We start from the raw sequence: 19311 nt of genomic DNA on the forward strand, positions 1-19311 counted from the left end.
GTGTAGACATGACGCTCAGTCTGAATACACAAACCCAGCAACTGCCTGGCACCAAACACACACATATTCCCTGTGAGAAAGGCTGAAAGTGACAGTGAGCTCATAGGGAAAAAATGAACAAAGTGAAAGAGTATAGAAATAATTACATACACTCTGAAGTGAAGATCTGTCTTGTAAAAGAGATTTTTTTTTATCTCAAACCTGCTTTAACAAAGGTTATTATTGTATAAAGGCCAATATACAGGAGTGACTCTTAAAAGACGTTTGAAAGAATTGACTCGTCTCAAATGTTTTTCAGTGTAGTTATAATCCATTTTGAAATAATGATAGTAATACTTTTATACCTTGCTTTCAGTCTAAACACAACAATACAAACCACTGACAAAGCTGAACATGAACAACACTAAAATCTCCATGACAAAAATGCTTTTCAGTTTTTGACAGACAAATTGCTGCATTTTCAATAATTTCAGTGAGTTTATATAAGCTGGATGAACTTTGAACTATAGCTGTTAAGATCATTTTAATATTCAAAATAACATGAATAAGTGTGTTTTTATGTGTTTGGTATAAAAATCACTCTTCAGAACGAAGCAAGTAAACTGATTTAACCCTCAGTGTGTTTGTTGCAAGCAGCTAGCTGCGCTGGTTGCAGGTTGATGATGATCTGCTGAATAGATCGATTCAATAAACACATATTAACAAGCAAAATGGTTCAAAATTGTCCATTAAATTCATACTTTCAAAGAGAAGAAACAGGAAAATACAGGGATTTGTTCATTGCAGTTTAGCATCTTATGTTGATAAAACAGAAATAGGCACATAGGAAGTCAAAACAAAACAAACCAATCTGACTGTTTTGGTGTCAATTGCCTCCATTTCTCCACCTCCCTCGTTCAGCTGGTCGCTCCTCTCGCTGCATCTTCGCTGAACCTGAGGAGGGGATTCTGGTTCTTTGGAGGGAGACTGAGGAATGTGGGTGAGAGTTGCTAAGTGAAAGCTGGACTGGCATCTCTGATAATTCACAGCCTCCGTGGGTGTTAGTTTGAGGCCAACACCAAGCAGAACCTTTCACAAGGCAGAGAAAGAAGCTCTGGCAAACAAACGAAGCCGGAGCGACGCTTTAGTAGCATCAGCATATTAGAGTCATCGTCGTGTCGATGTCTGTCAGGCCTAAGATGCCTTAGGCGTGGTTTATTGGCATGGTTAGGTTTATTTATTAGCAAGCAGGCATCCTTTGAATGTACTAAATTAGGCCTTAAAGATATTGTTTATCCATCATTCCTGGGCAATGTGAAGGTGCAAATAAGGTCCTCTAAGGATTTTCCATATTTTGGGCTGTGCAGGGTAAAAAAATCAATCAGATGAAGTAAAAATAAAAATCAGACATTATGAAGCAGACATTTAATGTCATTACATTAGTAAGATTAGAAAATGGCTTGCTTGTGTTGATTTAGAGATTTTACAGAGTTTAGTCAATCAGAACTTGGGTAAGGCAATAACAACAAGAGAGAAAACCTGAAGGATTTTCCAGTTGTTTTATGGTCAAATACTAAAGAGAAATATCCATTAAAAAGATGTTGTTTCTGTTATGGTACAAACTAGAAATGCAAAGAAACAGTTTAGTAACTCAGCTATTGCAGTCATAACAGACATTTTGGATTTTGGGTTTAGTGAAAAAACGTCAGACTTCGAGAGACCATCCTTTTTTTCCCATCTTTTCTTTAATTACATTTTTCCGATAAAGCACAAGAAATGGAAACATTTCACTGGAAAGGCAAACAATCTTACCAAGTATTTTAGGTCTAGTTGTGCAAATATCTTGGCGCACTTGAAGTAAAGCACAACTAACTTTTGTCAAGTAGCTTTTGAGCAAGATATAGGAACTTTTTAAGCAAATAAGTCATTGATATTGATTTTAAAAACTAGTGCTAGCTCCACTGGCAGATTATTTAATTTGTAACATTTCCCAAGTTATAAATGAAATAATCTGCCACTTTTTAAATCAATATTAAGGCATTGTTTACTTAGAACAATCTTGCTCAAAAGTTATTCATAAGATAGTTTTGTTTTATTTGAAGTGTATTACGGTGTTTTCACTAGCAATAGACCTAAAATGCTTGGTAAGATTTTGTGTTTTTGCAGTGTTGACAGCCACTGATGTGTTTTCTTTCCTCAGGCAGAATAAGTAACTAAACTAACAGTTTGAAAATCTCTGCACAGTTTCCTGAACTAAGGTAACAGTTTTTTTTGACCTCTTTTTCTCCTTCTGACACGTGTTGGGCTGCATATGACTGAGAGGTGGTGAGGTGAAAGGAGGGGACATGTGACCTTCTGCTGCGCTTTGTTAACGCGGTTAAACAATTATTGGTTTGAGATTGCATAATTTTAGATGAAAATTGAGATGAAACTGGGTCAAGATTACCATTAATCATTCACATCCTGCTTTTGGGCAGCAGACTTTAAAGTACTTTAAAGTTATTGGGTTTTCAGGGAAATACCTGGCATTAGTATCGGATTGGAAATCTAACATAACCCTGTATATTTCTTAAACGCTGCGACATAAAGGCAAACCACAAAAAACAGAAACACTAAGGCAGAAACCACTCAATAGTTGTGATGGTAGCATCAGTCATGGAAAATAGCGGTGGGTTTGTCATTCCTTCCGTGACTGTGACCCATTCGTGATGTGAAAATATTGATTATAGTTGCAGTAAATAATGGGATTCTGATGCAGCACATTAGGGTTCTTTGTCTCCTTAGAAAGAGCTAAGCATTTAATTTGTCCCAGCTCTCCCACTCACTCCCCTGGTCTGAAAAGGGGCCGATGGCCTTAAAAGTCCATGTTTATAGAGTCACTGTCAGGATTGTGAACGGGCTGATGAAATACATGAGCGCTGTGTTAAATTAATCACAAATGGGGGAGAAAAATTTTAAATATATTACTGGAATATTCCATTAGCTCTCTGTCATTTTCACCTGCTTGCACTGCTCAGATATTTTCGCTTCACCAGCACAGATTTAGGAGTAGAAGGCGATGAAAGTATCAAGTTACTGAAAAGAAAAGAAAAGAAAAGAAAGGAAAACATGTACAATTCACAAATGAAGTAAGTATTTTTTCTAATTCTGAGTTTGAGTTGTATTTTCATCATGTTGGCTGTTTTGCTGTGGGAACTGTAAAAGTAGGAGCTATTATTTGAATTCACAAGGGTACTGGTCTCCAGAGTGACTCTTGTTATGCCTTGCTATGAAGCTGGAGTTAAAATTCATAGCTTCTTTGGTGCTTCATGTATCAGTTTATCATTGATCAAAGTCAAAACGACAGTGATCATTTTAATAATACTGTGGGAAATTAGACTCAAAAGCTTTATTTTTGTTCATAATTGCCATAATTGATAAACCTGGCGATCCGTTTCTGATGTTAAGCTCAAGTTATGAAGACAATAATCCAAAGCGCACTACCGAGTCCACTGCCATTTTAGAGTGGCCTAGTCAAAGTTCAAAATAGAATGTGAGAGATCTTATACAAGCTGCTCATGCTCAAATACCCATAAAATATGTCACTTGATCACAAAGGATTAGGTTTATTTGAATAACTTTTTTTTCTGTGAATAAATGGTAGAATTTAAAAACTGTTTTTTATATTTACTCATGTTGCCTATATCTGATAGTAAAATCTGCTGGGTGATCTGAAATACATGTGACAAAACACAAAAATTAGGAAAATAATGTATTTTCGTCACTATAAATAAAAAAAAGTGTCATAAAGAGGAAAAAAAAACGTATATAAGTTACCGGATCAGCCAAATTATATAAAAATTGTGACTTATAATCTGGAAAATACAGTACGTTTGCATGACTGTTCCATGAAAGATGATTTAAGAAGCCAAAACTTGTAGCAAAAAACACTCAAATGCTATTTGGCAGGTACGAGAGTTAAAAAAAAGCAACTTTTATTAATGTAAACTGGATTAAAAACAATCCAAGAAAAAGTCCTGGAAAAAATGAGACATGAGGTGTATAATCACAAACAATAACAATATTTAAAAAACAGTTTTAAATGCTTAGGAGAAATAAATATATACGAATTACACATGAGAAACACATGAAAAATAAGAGACCACCACACACACACACCCACACCCCCACACACACACACTCATGCTGTGTTTGTTGGTTTGGTTGTGCCGTGCAACATCTTTATAGTTCTGGTTATGAAAAGAGCTGATTATTGATTCTGCAATGCATCCATACGGCCATGTAGATCGCTTATTGATTAAGCCGGCATATCCTCTCTAAGCTGGCAGAGGCTTTTTGTGACAAAATGCACTTTAATCTACACTGCAGAGTAGCCAGTATTACTGCTGCTTCTCCTGTCCTGTGGAGTCCGCAGCATCTCTTACATAAGGCCATTTTGATATCCAGGGATTAGGGCCTCTCCACAGACCAGCCGGTTGGCCGCTTCCTCCCGGGTCAAACCTGGCCGAAACGACAACTGCTTTTATTACAGAAAAAAAAAAAAAAAAAAAAATTGATACACGATTTGTTCTCATGCTCACAAAGTGATCTTGATGTAGATAACATATAGCACAGAGGAGGGATTTTAATGGTGGACAGGAGTCAAGATTAATGAGTGTGTTGTTGAACTGAGCAGGTGTGCTCTGTGCAGGTAGCAGGTAAACGCTGCTGAAGAGGTGGAGTGCTGCTGCATAAACACAGGACATGACTGTGTGCTTTGTAAACCCACTCGTCCATGCCCTCTTAAGAAAAGCAAGCAATTACTCTGAGGCTCGTGCGCAGGGTGTGACTCCAACGTCGTGGGAATCCATGCTGATGTATGCTTACTGTCGCTGCAGAAATTTGCATATGGAAATAATAAAAAACCCTTTCTGCACACAGAGGCCTCCTCTCGACTGTCCACGATACCCACGTCCACCTGGAAGCAGGCGCGGTGCTGCAGGTTTCATTTTAGCGCCACGGCTGGTTTTGCTTGAACAGTAAGAGTAAAGTAAACAGTGCTGAGCGCTCTGAGCCATCTGCCTAATGTTGCAGTGGCCCATATCTGCCCCGCTCCCCTCTTACTCACACTCTTCCTACCCCTGTCATCCTTACATTGTGTTTTTCCTTCCTCTACCCGCTTCTCTTGGTACCTCTTATTTCCTTTTCCTTCCTCCGACAGCTGTCGTTCTTCAGTTTTATCTGACTTGTCCATTATGCTGCAGTTCCTTTTTTATAATCCACTTTTTGTTTACTTTCTTTGTAAACTTGTTAATGCATTACCCATCTGTTTCTATTTTTGTTTCTGTTCTACACTGACTATTCTCAGAAGTTTCTAGGAACCTCAGCGCAATAAACCCCTACTGTTTACATCCAGGCTCCTTTAAGCATTTGTTATTTGACTTGATACCTTTATCTCTTTTGCTTTTACCTTTGTTCTTAATGTCTGTGGAAGATAATAAAACAGAACAGCAGAATATTCACAGCTTAAAGATTTCCAAAGGGAATTTAATAACCTGAAGCAAATATAACTTTAAAATCCATATTTAGTCATGCAAAACATTCCTTTAAAATTAAAAAGAGTAATATGATCTAATCGGTTGTGTGAAAAAATTTTCAGGAACAGATGAAACATGTTTTATTCCACAACAGATAATGGCTTCCTTATTTGATGTGAGCTGGTTGAGTTACCTTTTCTCATGTTTATGTAAAGTTTAGTTATGAAGCTGAACTCTATGAGGTTTTATGAATAAGATATTACACAAATACTGTGTTTGTAAAGTGCCTTGCAAGAGTGTTTGCATAATTTAAACTTTTTTATATTTTGTCATATTACAACCAAAAACCTTGACGTATTTCATTGGGATTTGATGTGGAGTCACAGGTTTGCAACCACAAGTGGTTCTTTGGACCATCCACTGTTGTTGTTAATGACTCTTAATATCTTGTAAAATGTTAATGATAATAACACTAAAAAGGTCAAATTAACTAACGTTTTTGAAAATGGATCTTGTAATAATTGCAGGTTTTTGCAGTTTTATAGCTTTTGCACTGAAATTTCACAACAGAATGATCCTAAAAGTATCAATAATATCTTCTAGAACAATTTATTTTAACCGCTTGTGATTTTTCTTTTTCACATAATTTTCCATAAATATCGATATTCAGTACAAAAGGAAAATGTATGCACCTCTTTTTGCAAAAATGTTTACGTTTTCCTCTGTTTTAAAGCTTAAAAATAGAAATGAAACAGCGGTTCTTTACAAATGATGATGAAATTATTTATCTATCTTAGTAGCTATTTATTGAAGTTATATGTTGAATCTAAAATGAGTTAAATCCAACGTTTTGAACTGCTGAACAGTGGTATTTTTTCCCAGCCTTTCTTAATTCCTCTGGTCTGGATGACTGGATGTTGATGGAACAGGCTGTGCTGCAGGTCAAAACAAGAACTTGAAATATTTCTGATCAGCTATGTCTTTTGTGATGTCATCAGAGACACACAAGGGAGGATAGATTTTATGTTTATTGAATAACATTTTACAGCAAAAATAACAACAACAAATAGAAAAGTCTGACCATGACGTTCTCCTCAAGCCATTTACAGAAAGTCTTAATAGTAACTTTAAAGTTTAAGTTTTAGCGTTATGGAGTAATATATAAGAATGTGAACTGTCTTTGTAGTGTCAGCTAGCTGTTTTATATGCACAACATTGTGTTGTCTAGGTTTATACAGTACAGACCAAAAGTTTGGACACACCTTCTAATTCAATGGGTTTTCTTTATTTTCATGACTGTTTATAAGGCAAGAAATCCCACTTATTAACCTGACAGGGCACACCTATGAAGTGAAAACCATTTCAGGTGACTACCTCTTGAAGCTCATCAAGAAAATGCAGAGTGTGTGCAAAGTAGTAATCACAGCAAAAGGTTGCTACTTTGAAGAAACTAGAATATAAGGGGTATTTTCAGTTGTTTTACACTTTTTTGTTCAGTGCATATTTCCACATGTGTTATTCATAGTTTTGATGCCTTCAGTGTGAATCTACAATGTCAATAGTCATGAAAATAAAGGAAACTCATTGAATTAAAAGGTGTGTCCAAACTTTTGGTCTGTACTGTATGTCGTATCTTACCTTTACAGCTGCTGTTGTCTCCACTATAAAGTATCTCTACCTTTGCGTATTCCCCTTTTCAACCAGTAGATGGCACTGTGACACATTTAGCTTACAGGAGCTGCTAGAAGAAGCAGAAGGACAAAGTAAAAATTAGTGTTAAACATCAGAGCACCTGGTGGTTGTAAGCCTCATCTTTGCTCCTGTTAGAGTTTAATTCAGGTCATATTCCTCTTCTGGAGTCTCAGCCTCTCTGCGTGTCCACATGTGGCCTCCGCAGTGACGAGCGTCACGTACAGCGTGGAAACAGGAACTCATCTTTTAAAGGAAGTGACTCTATGTGGGGTCGGCAGCTATTCCCAAGATGCAGACTGAAAGTTTTTATCGTACTCTGGAGGTTATCATAGTGTCTCATAAAAAAATGCAGGCGCTTCTGAACAGACTGCAGCATGGAGGCTTCGTATGAGTATGAACAGAAACAGGCCCAGTTTCACCGAGAGATTTAGACATAAACCCAAGAAAGATGTAAAGGATGTTGTGAATATTCCCTCATGTTATCTGACAGAAAATTTAAAGGTATGTAGTTCACATTCTGTGTGTTTGAATAAAAAAATTACTCAAATATTTTTTATGTGAAAGATTTTACAGTTATAGAAATCTATTATTACAAAACAATTATCAATAATGTAATTTGTTGGAATTAAATGTAATTGAACAGTAAATTATGGAGAGTAGAAGGAAAATTATTCATTAACTCTGTCAGTAACCCCTGAATAAAACTCTTTAGTCGCCTTCAAAAGTAATGGAATCTGTTAAGGGGAGAAAAAATTAAGAGTAGTCTTTATGGAAGAGTGGCAGGAAGAAGAAGAAGTCATTTTTAATTACAACAATTCAGGCACGGAATAAAGCAAACATAAGAGAAGAAAATACAAAATTGAGATCTTTGCTCTATGTAGAAACATCTATAAAAGGATAAAAAACAACAATCTATCACTGAACATAGAAATACATGGTGGAGTTGGTATCATGCTGTGGGAGCTTGTTCTTCAGGTGGAACAGGGAGGCTTAATTAGAAGATGGATGGAGCTAACTAAATGGAAACCTGGGAGAAAAGTAGTTAGATGCTACAGAGACATGAGAAAAGAGTTTGAGGAGAACATCTAGTCCAGCAGTGTCAAACTCATCTTTGTTTTGGGCCAAATCAAGATCATGAATGCTCTTAAAGGGCTGGTTGTGCCAGAATGTGTTAATAAGAAATTCTGTTCACAAACTGTTAATTTATCAATGAATTCTTAAAATTAAATAATACTGTTGAACATCTTTTCAGTCCCTCCAGGATTTCGTGATACTTCTTGTAATTTTTGGCAATAAAAATCTTAAGTGTTTTTGGTACTAAAACACTTAGATATTTGCCATATTTGCGTTTATTTATGACGGTAATGCAACTTTTTATGACTGTATAGATCATGGACTACAAACTGACATCAGTTAAGGCTGAGGCAGCTGTTCAGTACAATTAAGAAAGTTTCTGACAATTTCCATGATAATTCTCAAGAAACTGGAGGGACTGACTGATGCAATTTGGCAATAAACAGATAAAAACTGGATTGATTTGATTGAAAACCTAATAGTTAAGCAAAATTTGTGTTTAGTCTATAATAGAGGGCAACATAAAAAGCTTTGGCGGGCTGGATTTTGCCCACGGTCCTTGAGTTTGACACGTGATCTAATCTAAACACACAGTGAAAGTTGAAAGGGAATAATCTGTATTTTATGAGTCTGATCTACATCGTGGATGTCCATTTAGTTTACATCACAGATAATTCTCCAAAGTGTTCTGGTTTAGATGTTAATAAAGCAATTGAGAAATTGATTTTTGTACGGCTGAATTTGTACTGTTTTAGTCTTCTGCATTACTCATTTGCGTGTGTGTGCACAGAAATCCGGATAACCTGGTTCAGACACCATTTGCAGGCAGACTTCCAGGGATTGTATTTCAGTGAAACCATCCTGGCCAAATAAAGAACTGAATTATAAAATGGGGAAACAAACTAATCAAATGCTGTCTGTTTTTTTAATTTATTTTTGATGAAAGCCGATCAGACAAAAACAATCTGCAGTAAATGTGCATACCTTTCAATAAAAAAAACATCCTTATGTGAGCACAAACATTGTTTTTGGCAACAAGCACGTGTGAGATTTAGCTTTCAAGCTGATACAAGGAGTGTGAGAAGTGGCACTTATGACTGTATTTGGCATCTCACTGAAAAAAAAACCATATTTGACACCTCTTCTAAGTATTTTAATCTTCTCAACCTCCCACCAGTTTTACTGTTGTGTATTTTTTTTGCAATTTTAGTCCTGAACTGCAATCAACTTTGATGTAATTTAATGTTTAATAGGCGCAGCAAATGGAGAAGCGTAAATACTTTTTCAAGTGATATATTTGTTTAATAAGAAGGATAAATGTCATGATGATCAGACAAACTAAAGGGCACCATAATTAGTTAACCCATTTTAACAGTTATTGCAGGCTGCACAGGCTGACAGATGTGTCTGATTACATTTGATCAAATCATAATCGGATCTTACAGGATGTGACTTCCTGCGCAGACTGAAGACAGCTTTAAAGCATCTCTCTTTGCATGGTTTGGTTCTGCAGAGCTTCTGCTAATAATCCAAAAACAGTTGGACAGTTTTAGGGAGAAAGATGAAATAAATACAGGAAATGTATCATCTATGAAATAACTTGAAACCTGTTAATAATAAACTCAGTAAAGCAGAGCGTATCAAACCTTATGAGATCATGTTCTAATATAAAATGAGAATCAGTAAAATCCTATCTCCACTGCTAATTTGAAGCTTGTTTCAAAGGCAATATTACAAATATTTAAACTATATGTTCCTGGAAACAATAAATAACTCGTAAATAAATTTTCTGCTCTCTCCAGGTGAGCGCCAATGTCCTCATCTTCCTGTGCACCAACATCATCGGCATCTGCACCCACTACCCGGCTGAGGTTTCCCAGAGACAAGCGTTTCAGGAGACCAGAGGCTACATCCAGGCCAGGCTCCACCTGCAAAGGGAGAATCAGCAGCAGGTACTACTCCAAGGAGACGCAGTCTTTCTCAGCACATTATCAGTTCGAACAGAGTAAGATTTCAAATTCAGATCAAAATAGCAAATGTGACAACAAGTCTATGAGACTTGTTCCTCGCAGCATTTTTAGATATTTACAGACTCCCAAAGTGTGCAATCTAAGCTTTTAAATGATGTCAAATGCATAAAAATTAGAACGTTTCAGACGAATTGTCTCCAAACCCAATCAGCTGTCTGGAGGTGTTAAAGGTGACCTATGCTTCCTTGAACAGGTTTGGACAGAGCTATGGGCGATACAGAACATGTTCATTACATGTTTTGCTCAGAATCATCCTTAGATAATGAGGTTTTCTTGTCTCTTTAAATCCAAATAAACTGCTGCTGGTCATGCCCCTAACTCAACGTTTACACTCACAAAATGGCTGCAAACAGATGAACAATTGTACAACCATAAAGCTTTGAAAAGCATAAGTCAAGCCTCCTGCACAACCAACGAGCAAGTAGAAAATTGGTTCTGGATGGTAAGTCAACAACAAAACATGTTGTTTCCAGGATCCGTTGAACAGAGCGTACAACGGTGAAACCATTTGACCAAACCGGCTGGGACTCCACTTGGGTTGCTAGGTAACGGCGCGGGGCCTGTAGAATGTGACTCAACAATCAGGAGGTTTTTGAAATGGGTCATTTTTCAGAAACCAAAAAACATTAACTTACTGCCAGAAACTCCTGGGTGATTTTTTAAGCGCTTGGAATGCTTTTAGATGCATTTGAGACCCAAAAGGAAGCACAAAAACTTGAAGAATGTGAGTTTTGCATAATGGGTTTCCTTGAACAAAGGCTGTTTTTTTTTTTACTTTACTTTACAATAAACCCATCCCCACACATTGATTGTCAACTAACAACAGGACTTATGACTCTTTGAAGAGAACCAAATCTTCAGAAGCCATTCATTTTTAGGAGTTGTTCAAAAGATCAATTTTTGAAAAATAAAATTTTTCTAAGAAGAAGCCATTTTTTAATCTAATATAGTTTTTATGAGTGACATTCACAAAAAAGTAGAACTACTGTATATATTTTGAGTAAAATTCAAACTCTGAACCAAATACAAATCTCTGAAGAAAAAAAACTATAAGCTACTAAAAAATAAAGCTCTTTTAAGTTCAAATATGAACAAAGCTGCTAGTTTGTACAAAAACTTAGCAAAGTTTGTTGTTTTATTTTGTTCATGAAAAATAAAAATGGAGCAACAAAGCATATCTTTTTGTTCTAAAATTTCATGTTATGGTAAACAAACCCTGAATGTCTAAGCCAACGCTAAATAACAACTTCTTATACTTTATCCTGAATCTGAATCCAGTTTACTTTATATACATTAACATCCTGTGATCCTTTCTGTAAATTGCAGTAATTTTTACCTACAAATAGCCAAATTAAATTCTTTAACTTCTAATGGATCTTTGTGATAGATTAGAATCACGTTTTAATCTGAAGACATTCAGAAGCATGCCTTAACATTCTGCGTTCAGACAGTGATGTTGTGAGTGACACAATCTGCATTTTCTATATTTTTGTGTGTGTGTGTGTGTTTTCCAGGAACGTCTGTTGCTTTCAGTGTTGCCAAGGCACGTTGCCATGGAGATGAAGGCTGACATCAATGCCAAGAAGGAAGACATGATGTTTCATAAGATCTACATCCAGAAACACGACAATGTCAGGTGGGAAAGCCGGGTTTATTTTTTTCTGAAAAGTATTCATTTATACCAGCTTGGCAGGAACAGTTTCTGACTGGCGCGGTAAAAAATAAAAATTGCTGTAAGATTTGTTTCCCTCTTCCAAAAAAAAAAAAAAAAAAATTCTCCAAATTTTCGCCGAGGCTGTCGCTTGTCAACGCGCACAGATTCACACACACATGTGCGGGCGCGCTCGCAGCGTCAGAGGAGGGTAGAGTGGTTTGGCAGAGTGGAGGCTAATTAACACTAGAGAGGGAATACTTAATCACCCGCAGCCAAGATAAGATAATCCCCAAAGATGGAGAGCTTCGGCACACATTCAATTACAGCCCTGAGCTCACACACACACACACACCCCCCCACACACACACACACACACCCCCACACACCCCCACACACACCCCCACACACACACCCACACCCACACACACACACACACACAGAAGTCCTTGAGCCCACTTTAAGGTCAGACCTCATGCCAAGGCCAGCGGCCCTGCAGATAACAAACTACAACTGTAAGCTAAAAGTTGTTGTGTCCCTTTACAAAAATGCTTTTTTAACTCTGCTTCTCTTTGTCTTTCCTCTGCTTCAGTATTCTGTTTGCAGATATTGAGGGCTTCACCAGCCTGGCGTCCCAATGCACAGCCCAGGAGCTGGTCATGACGCTCAATGAACTCTTTGCCCGATTCGACAAGCTGGCGTCGGTAAGGAGGCAGGCAGGCGTTCAGCCGCTAGCTGCTTTGTTTCTAATCTCAAACTTTTTTTTCTCACAAAAATGAGAAACAATTTTTGTGTCATTTTGTAATTTGAGATTTTGAGAGAAGAAACATAGAATAGAATAGAATAGAATAGAATAGAATATATTGATCCACAGGGGGGAAATTGCTTATGAGTTGATAAGCTAACCCATCCAATAATAATAAAATGTCATATATATATATATAAGAGTGATGTAAGTAATTCAGTATGACTGTATATGAATAAATAAATGTTAAAAATATTCAACTAAAATAAAACATGTTAGTTGAATTCCAATATTTCCTCAACCCTAATATGAAAAGGAAATTAATTATTGTGATTTTAATTGTAAATAGAAAGAACAAATCTATCACACCATTGTATATTTTTTTAATAATTGTGCTTTTTTTTTTTTTTTTTTTACTTCTTTCTAAAAACATAATGGGGCTTAAAAGGGGGTCAAAATATTTTTGCAGAATGATTATATGTTATGGTTTCTGTTTATTTCTTACCTTTCATAATAATCTTTCCCTTTCTGCCCTCCTTTTCATTCTTGTTTATATATTTTATATTTAATTTGTGCATCAAACAGAAACACACACAGCGCCGATGAATATGTTGTCGTTACTCAGACGGGTCCTAGATTTGATTTCATGTCACAAAAACTTTTCTTTTCTGACGTCATAAACTTCTTGTCCACTGGTCGTCATATGTTGGCAGCCTGAACTGTAGCCATGTTTTGTCTCTGTCACCATGGAAATGCTAATTTGTTGATCATGTTAAGTGGAAATAAGTCTGGGCGGCAACAATGGAGGACTTTGCGGTAGTTCCACTCGAAACAAATTTAATAAAAACAAAGAGATAAATATCAGGAAGCGTCTGGTTCGCCAACTGTCATGACTTAAAGCCCTCGCTTTCAGAATCGTTGTTTTAAGAAGAAGCAGATTTGAAACTGATTAATCTCTTAACTTTTTTATACTCTGTCTTTATTCCTTCTTTTTCTTGTTTCTCAGGAGAACCATTGTCTCCGCATCAAAATTTTAGGCGATTGTTACTACTGCGTGTCGGGGCTGCCCGAGCCGCGCGCCGACCACGCCCACTGCTGCGTGGAGATGGGCGTCGACATGATCGAAGCCATCTCGTAAGTAGAAAATGAAGTAAAAACGTTCTGGGCTTCGCTCGCTGATGTGCCCATGTTTACAGGTTGGTGCGTGAGGTGACGGGGGTCAACGTCAACATGCGCGTCGGCATCCACAGTGGGCGTGTCCACTGCGGCGTGCTGGGACTCAGGAAGTGGCAGTTTGACGTGTGGTCGAATGACGTCACGCTCGCCAATCACATGGAGGCGGGGGGCAAAGCAGGGTGAGGGGAAAATCACATTTGCATTTCTTAAATCTGTTTTCATCAATGCAGTCAATGCTACCCCTGCTAAACATCAACAAAAAACGATATTTTTATATATTTTCAGGGACTTTATGGTGTAAATGTTTTTTGCAAGAAAAACAAATAGAATGTCATGAAAATTATTTTGTATCAGGGTTATAGTGTTTAGTTTCATCCTTATCCAAAGATTTTTTTTTAATTATAACTGGAGAAATATTATTTATATTTGGCCAGGTTAGTAATATTTGTTTTAGTCACATATTTACTGTCTCACTTGTAAGCAAAGATATTTTTGTGTTGCTGGGAAATGGTTTCAGTCATAATCAAACTTCAGTTCTAGACTTTCTGGAGGTTGTGTCATTTTTACATACCAGTTTAAAAAATTAGAATAATTAGTGGAATAGATTATTATATAGGTTATTATCACACACAGGGATGTTAAGTCTTTACTTATGTTAATTATGATGATTTTCTGCTTAAAGCAATATTAGATTCAGACCAGTAAAAATTATTTTGAATACACAAAAGGTACTTTTAATCTGACAAACAAGCCTAATCTAAATGCATATTTTAATTCATTAAAAATGATCCTATGTTCTCTTAAACAATATTTTTGGTAAGTTGCTGATGTATTGTTGCAAGACTTTTGGTAGGGTAAGGTTAAATTGTTCCTATGTAAATATAAAGTAGAATAAAGTAAAGTTCAGTTTAATTAGACTAAAAAACAATGTAAAGTAAAATTTTAAGAAATTAAAAAGAAAGGGGAATTGCAGAAAAGAAAAGTAAATAAAGTAAAAAATGAGAATAAATCATACCTTTTTAAATGAAAAAAATAAAATAAAGTGAAATTGAGTCTGATTAGGCAGTAAAAACAAAATAAAGCAAAAAAGACAGCAAAACAAAAGGAGAATTAAGCAAAATAAGATTAAATTAAACTGAAAAATAAAAATAAATTATACCTTATAAAATGAAAAAAGTGAAATAATCTTAAGACGAATACAAGTAAATTAAATAAAAGTAAATAAAACAAGATATTAAAATAAGAGTTGAAATTAAAGTTGTAATGTGAAGAAAAGCTAGTAAAACAGAACAGAAAACAAACTCAAATATTATAAAAGAAAAGTATAAAAAACAAAGCAAGACAAAAAGAAGTAAAGCTAAATGAAGTGAAATGTTAAAAAATTGTCATTTGATTCTACCAGGCGGATCCACATCACCAAGGCCACGCTGCAGTACCTGAATGGAGATTATGAAGTGGAGCCAGGCTATGGAGGAGAGAGGAACGCGTATCTGAAGGAAAACAGCATTGAGACCTTCCTGGTTCTGGGCTGCAGCCAGAAACGGGTCAGTGCACAAAAACAGAAACATTTGATTAGAACAATAAGACCTTTATTTTTTCCTTTCAAGGCTGAGGCATGACAGAAATGATGTGAGCTTTGTAGATGAATCTGGTCAGAGCCTATAAATCTATTTTAGTCCTTAAAATAGATAAATTTTTTACTTGTTATTTTTGGTTGTTTTAACGATTTGCTTTGAACACGAAAAACCACAAGTGTGTAATTTCTTTCCCACTGACAAACTTGTAAATAAAGCTCTCCAACTGCTTGTCTGCTTGTCCAGTCTACCAGAGAGAAGCCAGATACACAAAGTGCCCTTAGTCACTTGTTTTGTCGTTCGCTGTGTGTTGTGTTGCACGAGAACAGTTGGTCAAGCCTTTATGTTGCTTTCTCTGAGCAGAAGGACGAGAAGGCGATGATGGCAAAGATGCAGCGGACGAGGGCCAACTCTAACGAGGGGCTGATGCCGCGCTGGGTGCCCGACAGAACTTTCCCAAGGACCAAAGACTCCAAAGTCTTCAGACAAATGGTGAGGCTGAGAATCCATACGCTGGCGAAAAGCGACAGGCTGCAGCTTCTATCCATCATTTTGTCTCCTTTCCTTTGTTTTTTTAGGGGATTGATGAGTCCTCCAGTAAAGACAAGTAAGTCCAAACACTACTTTGTTAGATTTTTTTTGTTTTGCTCCGTTGCCTCCCTGTGTTTCGGTTTTTTCCTCTATTTTTATTTTTTTTTTAGAAACAACAGTAAAACACATTTTGACAGACAAATAAAGTCATCATAACAAACATGTAGTTCACATGTAAGCCTGAGGGAAAATGGGTTGCATCAGATTACACCAGAATCATGATTAGCGGACCACCGATCGTTTTCTGGCTGATACGTCGATTACCAATCTTTTGAAAAGCCTTTCCTGTTGACTCTGATTTTGACCAATACCAATTGTTTTTGTCTGAAATGTTGCTAAACATAGCAAGAAAGTTGCTTAATTGGCAACAGTGGGGTTACTATTGTTATCTGCAAACGTGCAGACATGACATGGAGTCAAATGTCTCTCATGGGAGAACAGAAGAGAAGTGGTGGATTTTTAAATCTTTGCTGAGGTAGATCAAATCAGGGAATAAGATATAAGCATCAGCCGATTACCGATATCCCAAAATTGAGAAAGTCGGCACTGATAAATCAGTTCATCCCTAATCATGATTATATCGAGTTTTATTTTTTGAGTTTGATGCTGGTCAAGCAAAACTAGAGCTTATTAAAGGACATCCAGTTTTTTCAGCATTCTTCTCCTTTCTTTGTAGCCTATGTTAGAGAAAGTGTTGCATAACACAAATTTCCTAGATTATATTTTTCCATTCACTAATTATTGTGGGGTTTTTTATTTAGCCATTTCTTGTCATAGCTTTTTTTTACTACTACTTAGCAACACTCATTCTGTATTTTTTTTTTTCTTTTATGAAAGCCGAGGTGTTCAGGAGGCCATGAACCCAGAAGATGAAGTGGATGAATTTCTGGGGCGAGCCATCGATGCTCGGAGTATTGACCAGCTCAGAAAAGATCACGTCAAGAAATTCCTTCTCACCTTCCAGACGTCCAGTCTGGAAAAAAAGGTGCAAAATAACAAAAATGCTTAGTTATTTGTACTTCAAAGTAAGCATGCTCCTTTACAGTATGATAACATTTAATACAAATATTACACTTTCACTGTGTCAAAATAGTGACCCAACTATTTACTGTAATAAGAAAAATAAGTAGCGCTTTATTGGTTTCAGAGGCATGATATTCCAATTTGCTTCTCTGACAAGAATGGAGCCTTCTTATAGCCAGCTGACTAGCAGTCTGCAGCAATAATCTGAGGAGGATTTTAAGGCACTGACAGTGATACCAGTGCCCTCATTGTGTCTACATTAGTAAATATTGTCATACCCCAAAAACCCAAAAACATTTATTTCCTTTTGTGGTTTTTATGTTGCAGTATTCCAAGAAAGTTGACGACCGCTTTGGGGGATATGTTGCCTGTACTCTGCTAGTATTCTGCTTCATTTCTTTCATACAGATTGTTGTCTTTCCACAGTGAGTACCTCACATCTCACAGCGTCTGTCTGTTTTATATTTAGACATTTCAATATTTACTGTTTTTAACAGAATTTTCTGCTTTGATTGTTTCAAATTTTGCAGAAACATCTTTAAAGGTTTCCAAACTAAACTGTCATTAGCTGCAAATGTTGAAACATTAGTTTTGCTTTCACTGAGCTCATTTAATAATAACCAGAGAACTGCAGAAAAACTGTTCTGGACTTGGACTGCGGGGAAGTTATTTGCACTAACTTTATGGGATTTTTTTTTTTTTTGCTGAGTCTAGCCAACACTCTTCTGCATAAAGCTGAAAATGTGGAGAAGTAGCACTTATGATACTTTGACGATGTCAGAATGAGTCACAAAAGGATGAATTTACTTGTAAAGTATGTTCACAGTGATACTAAATGTAGCAGTGAAAAATGCTAATTAATTTTATACAGTTGACTTCACTATAAAAATCCATTGTGTTCAGTAAATAGGCTCTTTTAACAGACCAGCGAATGACTTGTTAACATAACAGAAAGCACTTCTAAAAATATATGTATTTTTTCCAAACTATTATCTCAGCTGCATTTATTAACCCTTTGCACGTGACGTCACTCTCTTCGATACTCGGCCCGTGTTCTGTCAGATTGTCATACGCTTAGCACGAACTGACGGCTGTATCTATCAGACAAGTATATACTGTCATTACCATATGATTTTATTTAATCAGCAACATAGAATCATGACCTCGATCGTCATACACTTTGCTATTAACAGCTGTAAGTAGGTTAATGAGTTTTACATGGGCGTGTGTTGTAGTTGACTGCAGCTGCAGCTAGACCCTGCTTTAAATACACTTTGAAACCACGACAATGCATGTATATCTATCTAGTTATCATCGAAAACAATTTAATGACTTATTTTCGTCACAACTTGTCGCGTATGCTGAACTGACATCTCCTCTGACGGTCAGACTTCTTAATGCGCATGCGCAGGCATGCGTACTCACTGCATGTATGCTATTCTGACAACGTATGATGATCTGATAGAACACCCGCTCCACCATGATGGACGCCAAAACCATTCATCATGGATGCACATGTGATGGCCTAAAATAATTTTTATTTAGTTGATTTTTCTCAGTAAAAATTGCAGCGCAGAAAAACCAACATTTGTTGAAATGAACCTCTGAAGCTGTTTATGTGTTTCTTTTCCCCGCAGCACTCCAGTGATGCTGGGAATCTACATCAGTATCTTCATCATCCTCGCCAACATTCTCTTCATCTGTGCCATATACTCTTGCATCAAGGTAGCGGAGCAGCTCATCTGGGCACAATTACAAAAGTGTTGCTCATTTTCTTTCATGCAAAACGACTCTTGCTCCTTGAATTTTGGCACATTTTGTCTGGTTGCAACCACAAATATTGTTTCTTATTAGTCGTTTATACTGTAGACTAAAATAAAAGAAGAAAGGATTGTGAAGTTAATGAAAAGGGGTTTTGAAGTGTGGTGTTCATGTTTAGTCATCTTCCTGTAATAGAAGATGTTTATATTTCCGCAAAGAAAAAATTCTGGCGCAACAGCAGCAAGAGATATATAGCAGGACTGTAGCAACACACTAATCTCACGATACTATACACTATATTCTGTTCACGATACGATATGTATCATAATATTCAGAAAACTGCGATTCGATACATTTTTAAGATTTTCTGAAAGATTTTAGAGGGACAGAGTGAGTTTGTTGACATTTTGTGACTGTTCCATAAACTTGGATTAAATTAATTGAACTGATTGTGTAATACTGGTGTAATAAATGTTGTTTTTGTTATACATGTGCTTTG

General features: G+C 36.5%; 1 protein-coding gene across 1 annotated transcript in view; it reads left to right on the plus strand.

Moving 5' to 3' along the window:
* LOC116726440 (adenylate cyclase type 6) overlaps nucleotides 1-19311 on the plus strand; it is a 51621-nt gene that overhangs the window by 22362 nt on the left and 9948 nt on the right. Inside the window, exons 4-14 of the mRNA XM_032573205.1 lie at nucleotides 10064-10213; nucleotides 11806-11927; nucleotides 12535-12646; nucleotides 13694-13821; nucleotides 13884-14042; nucleotides 15266-15407; nucleotides 15801-15929; nucleotides 16016-16044; nucleotides 16866-17013; nucleotides 17379-17476; nucleotides 18689-18776. Coding sequence (XP_032429096.1) covers nucleotides 10064-10213; nucleotides 11806-11927; nucleotides 12535-12646; nucleotides 13694-13821; nucleotides 13884-14042; nucleotides 15266-15407; nucleotides 15801-15929; nucleotides 16016-16044; nucleotides 16866-17013; nucleotides 17379-17476; nucleotides 18689-18776 — 1305 coding nt within the window. The remainder of the gene's footprint in view (nucleotides 1-10063; nucleotides 10214-11805; nucleotides 11928-12534; nucleotides 12647-13693; nucleotides 13822-13883; nucleotides 14043-15265; nucleotides 15408-15800; nucleotides 15930-16015; nucleotides 16045-16865; nucleotides 17014-17378; nucleotides 17477-18688; nucleotides 18777-19311) is intronic.

This window comes from Xiphophorus hellerii, chromosome 1 (genome assembly GCF_003331165.1).
Source record: "Xiphophorus hellerii strain 12219 chromosome 1, Xiphophorus_hellerii-4.1, whole genome shotgun sequence".
Lineage (NCBI taxonomy): Eukaryota > Metazoa > Chordata > Actinopteri > Cyprinodontiformes > Poeciliidae > Xiphophorus > Xiphophorus hellerii.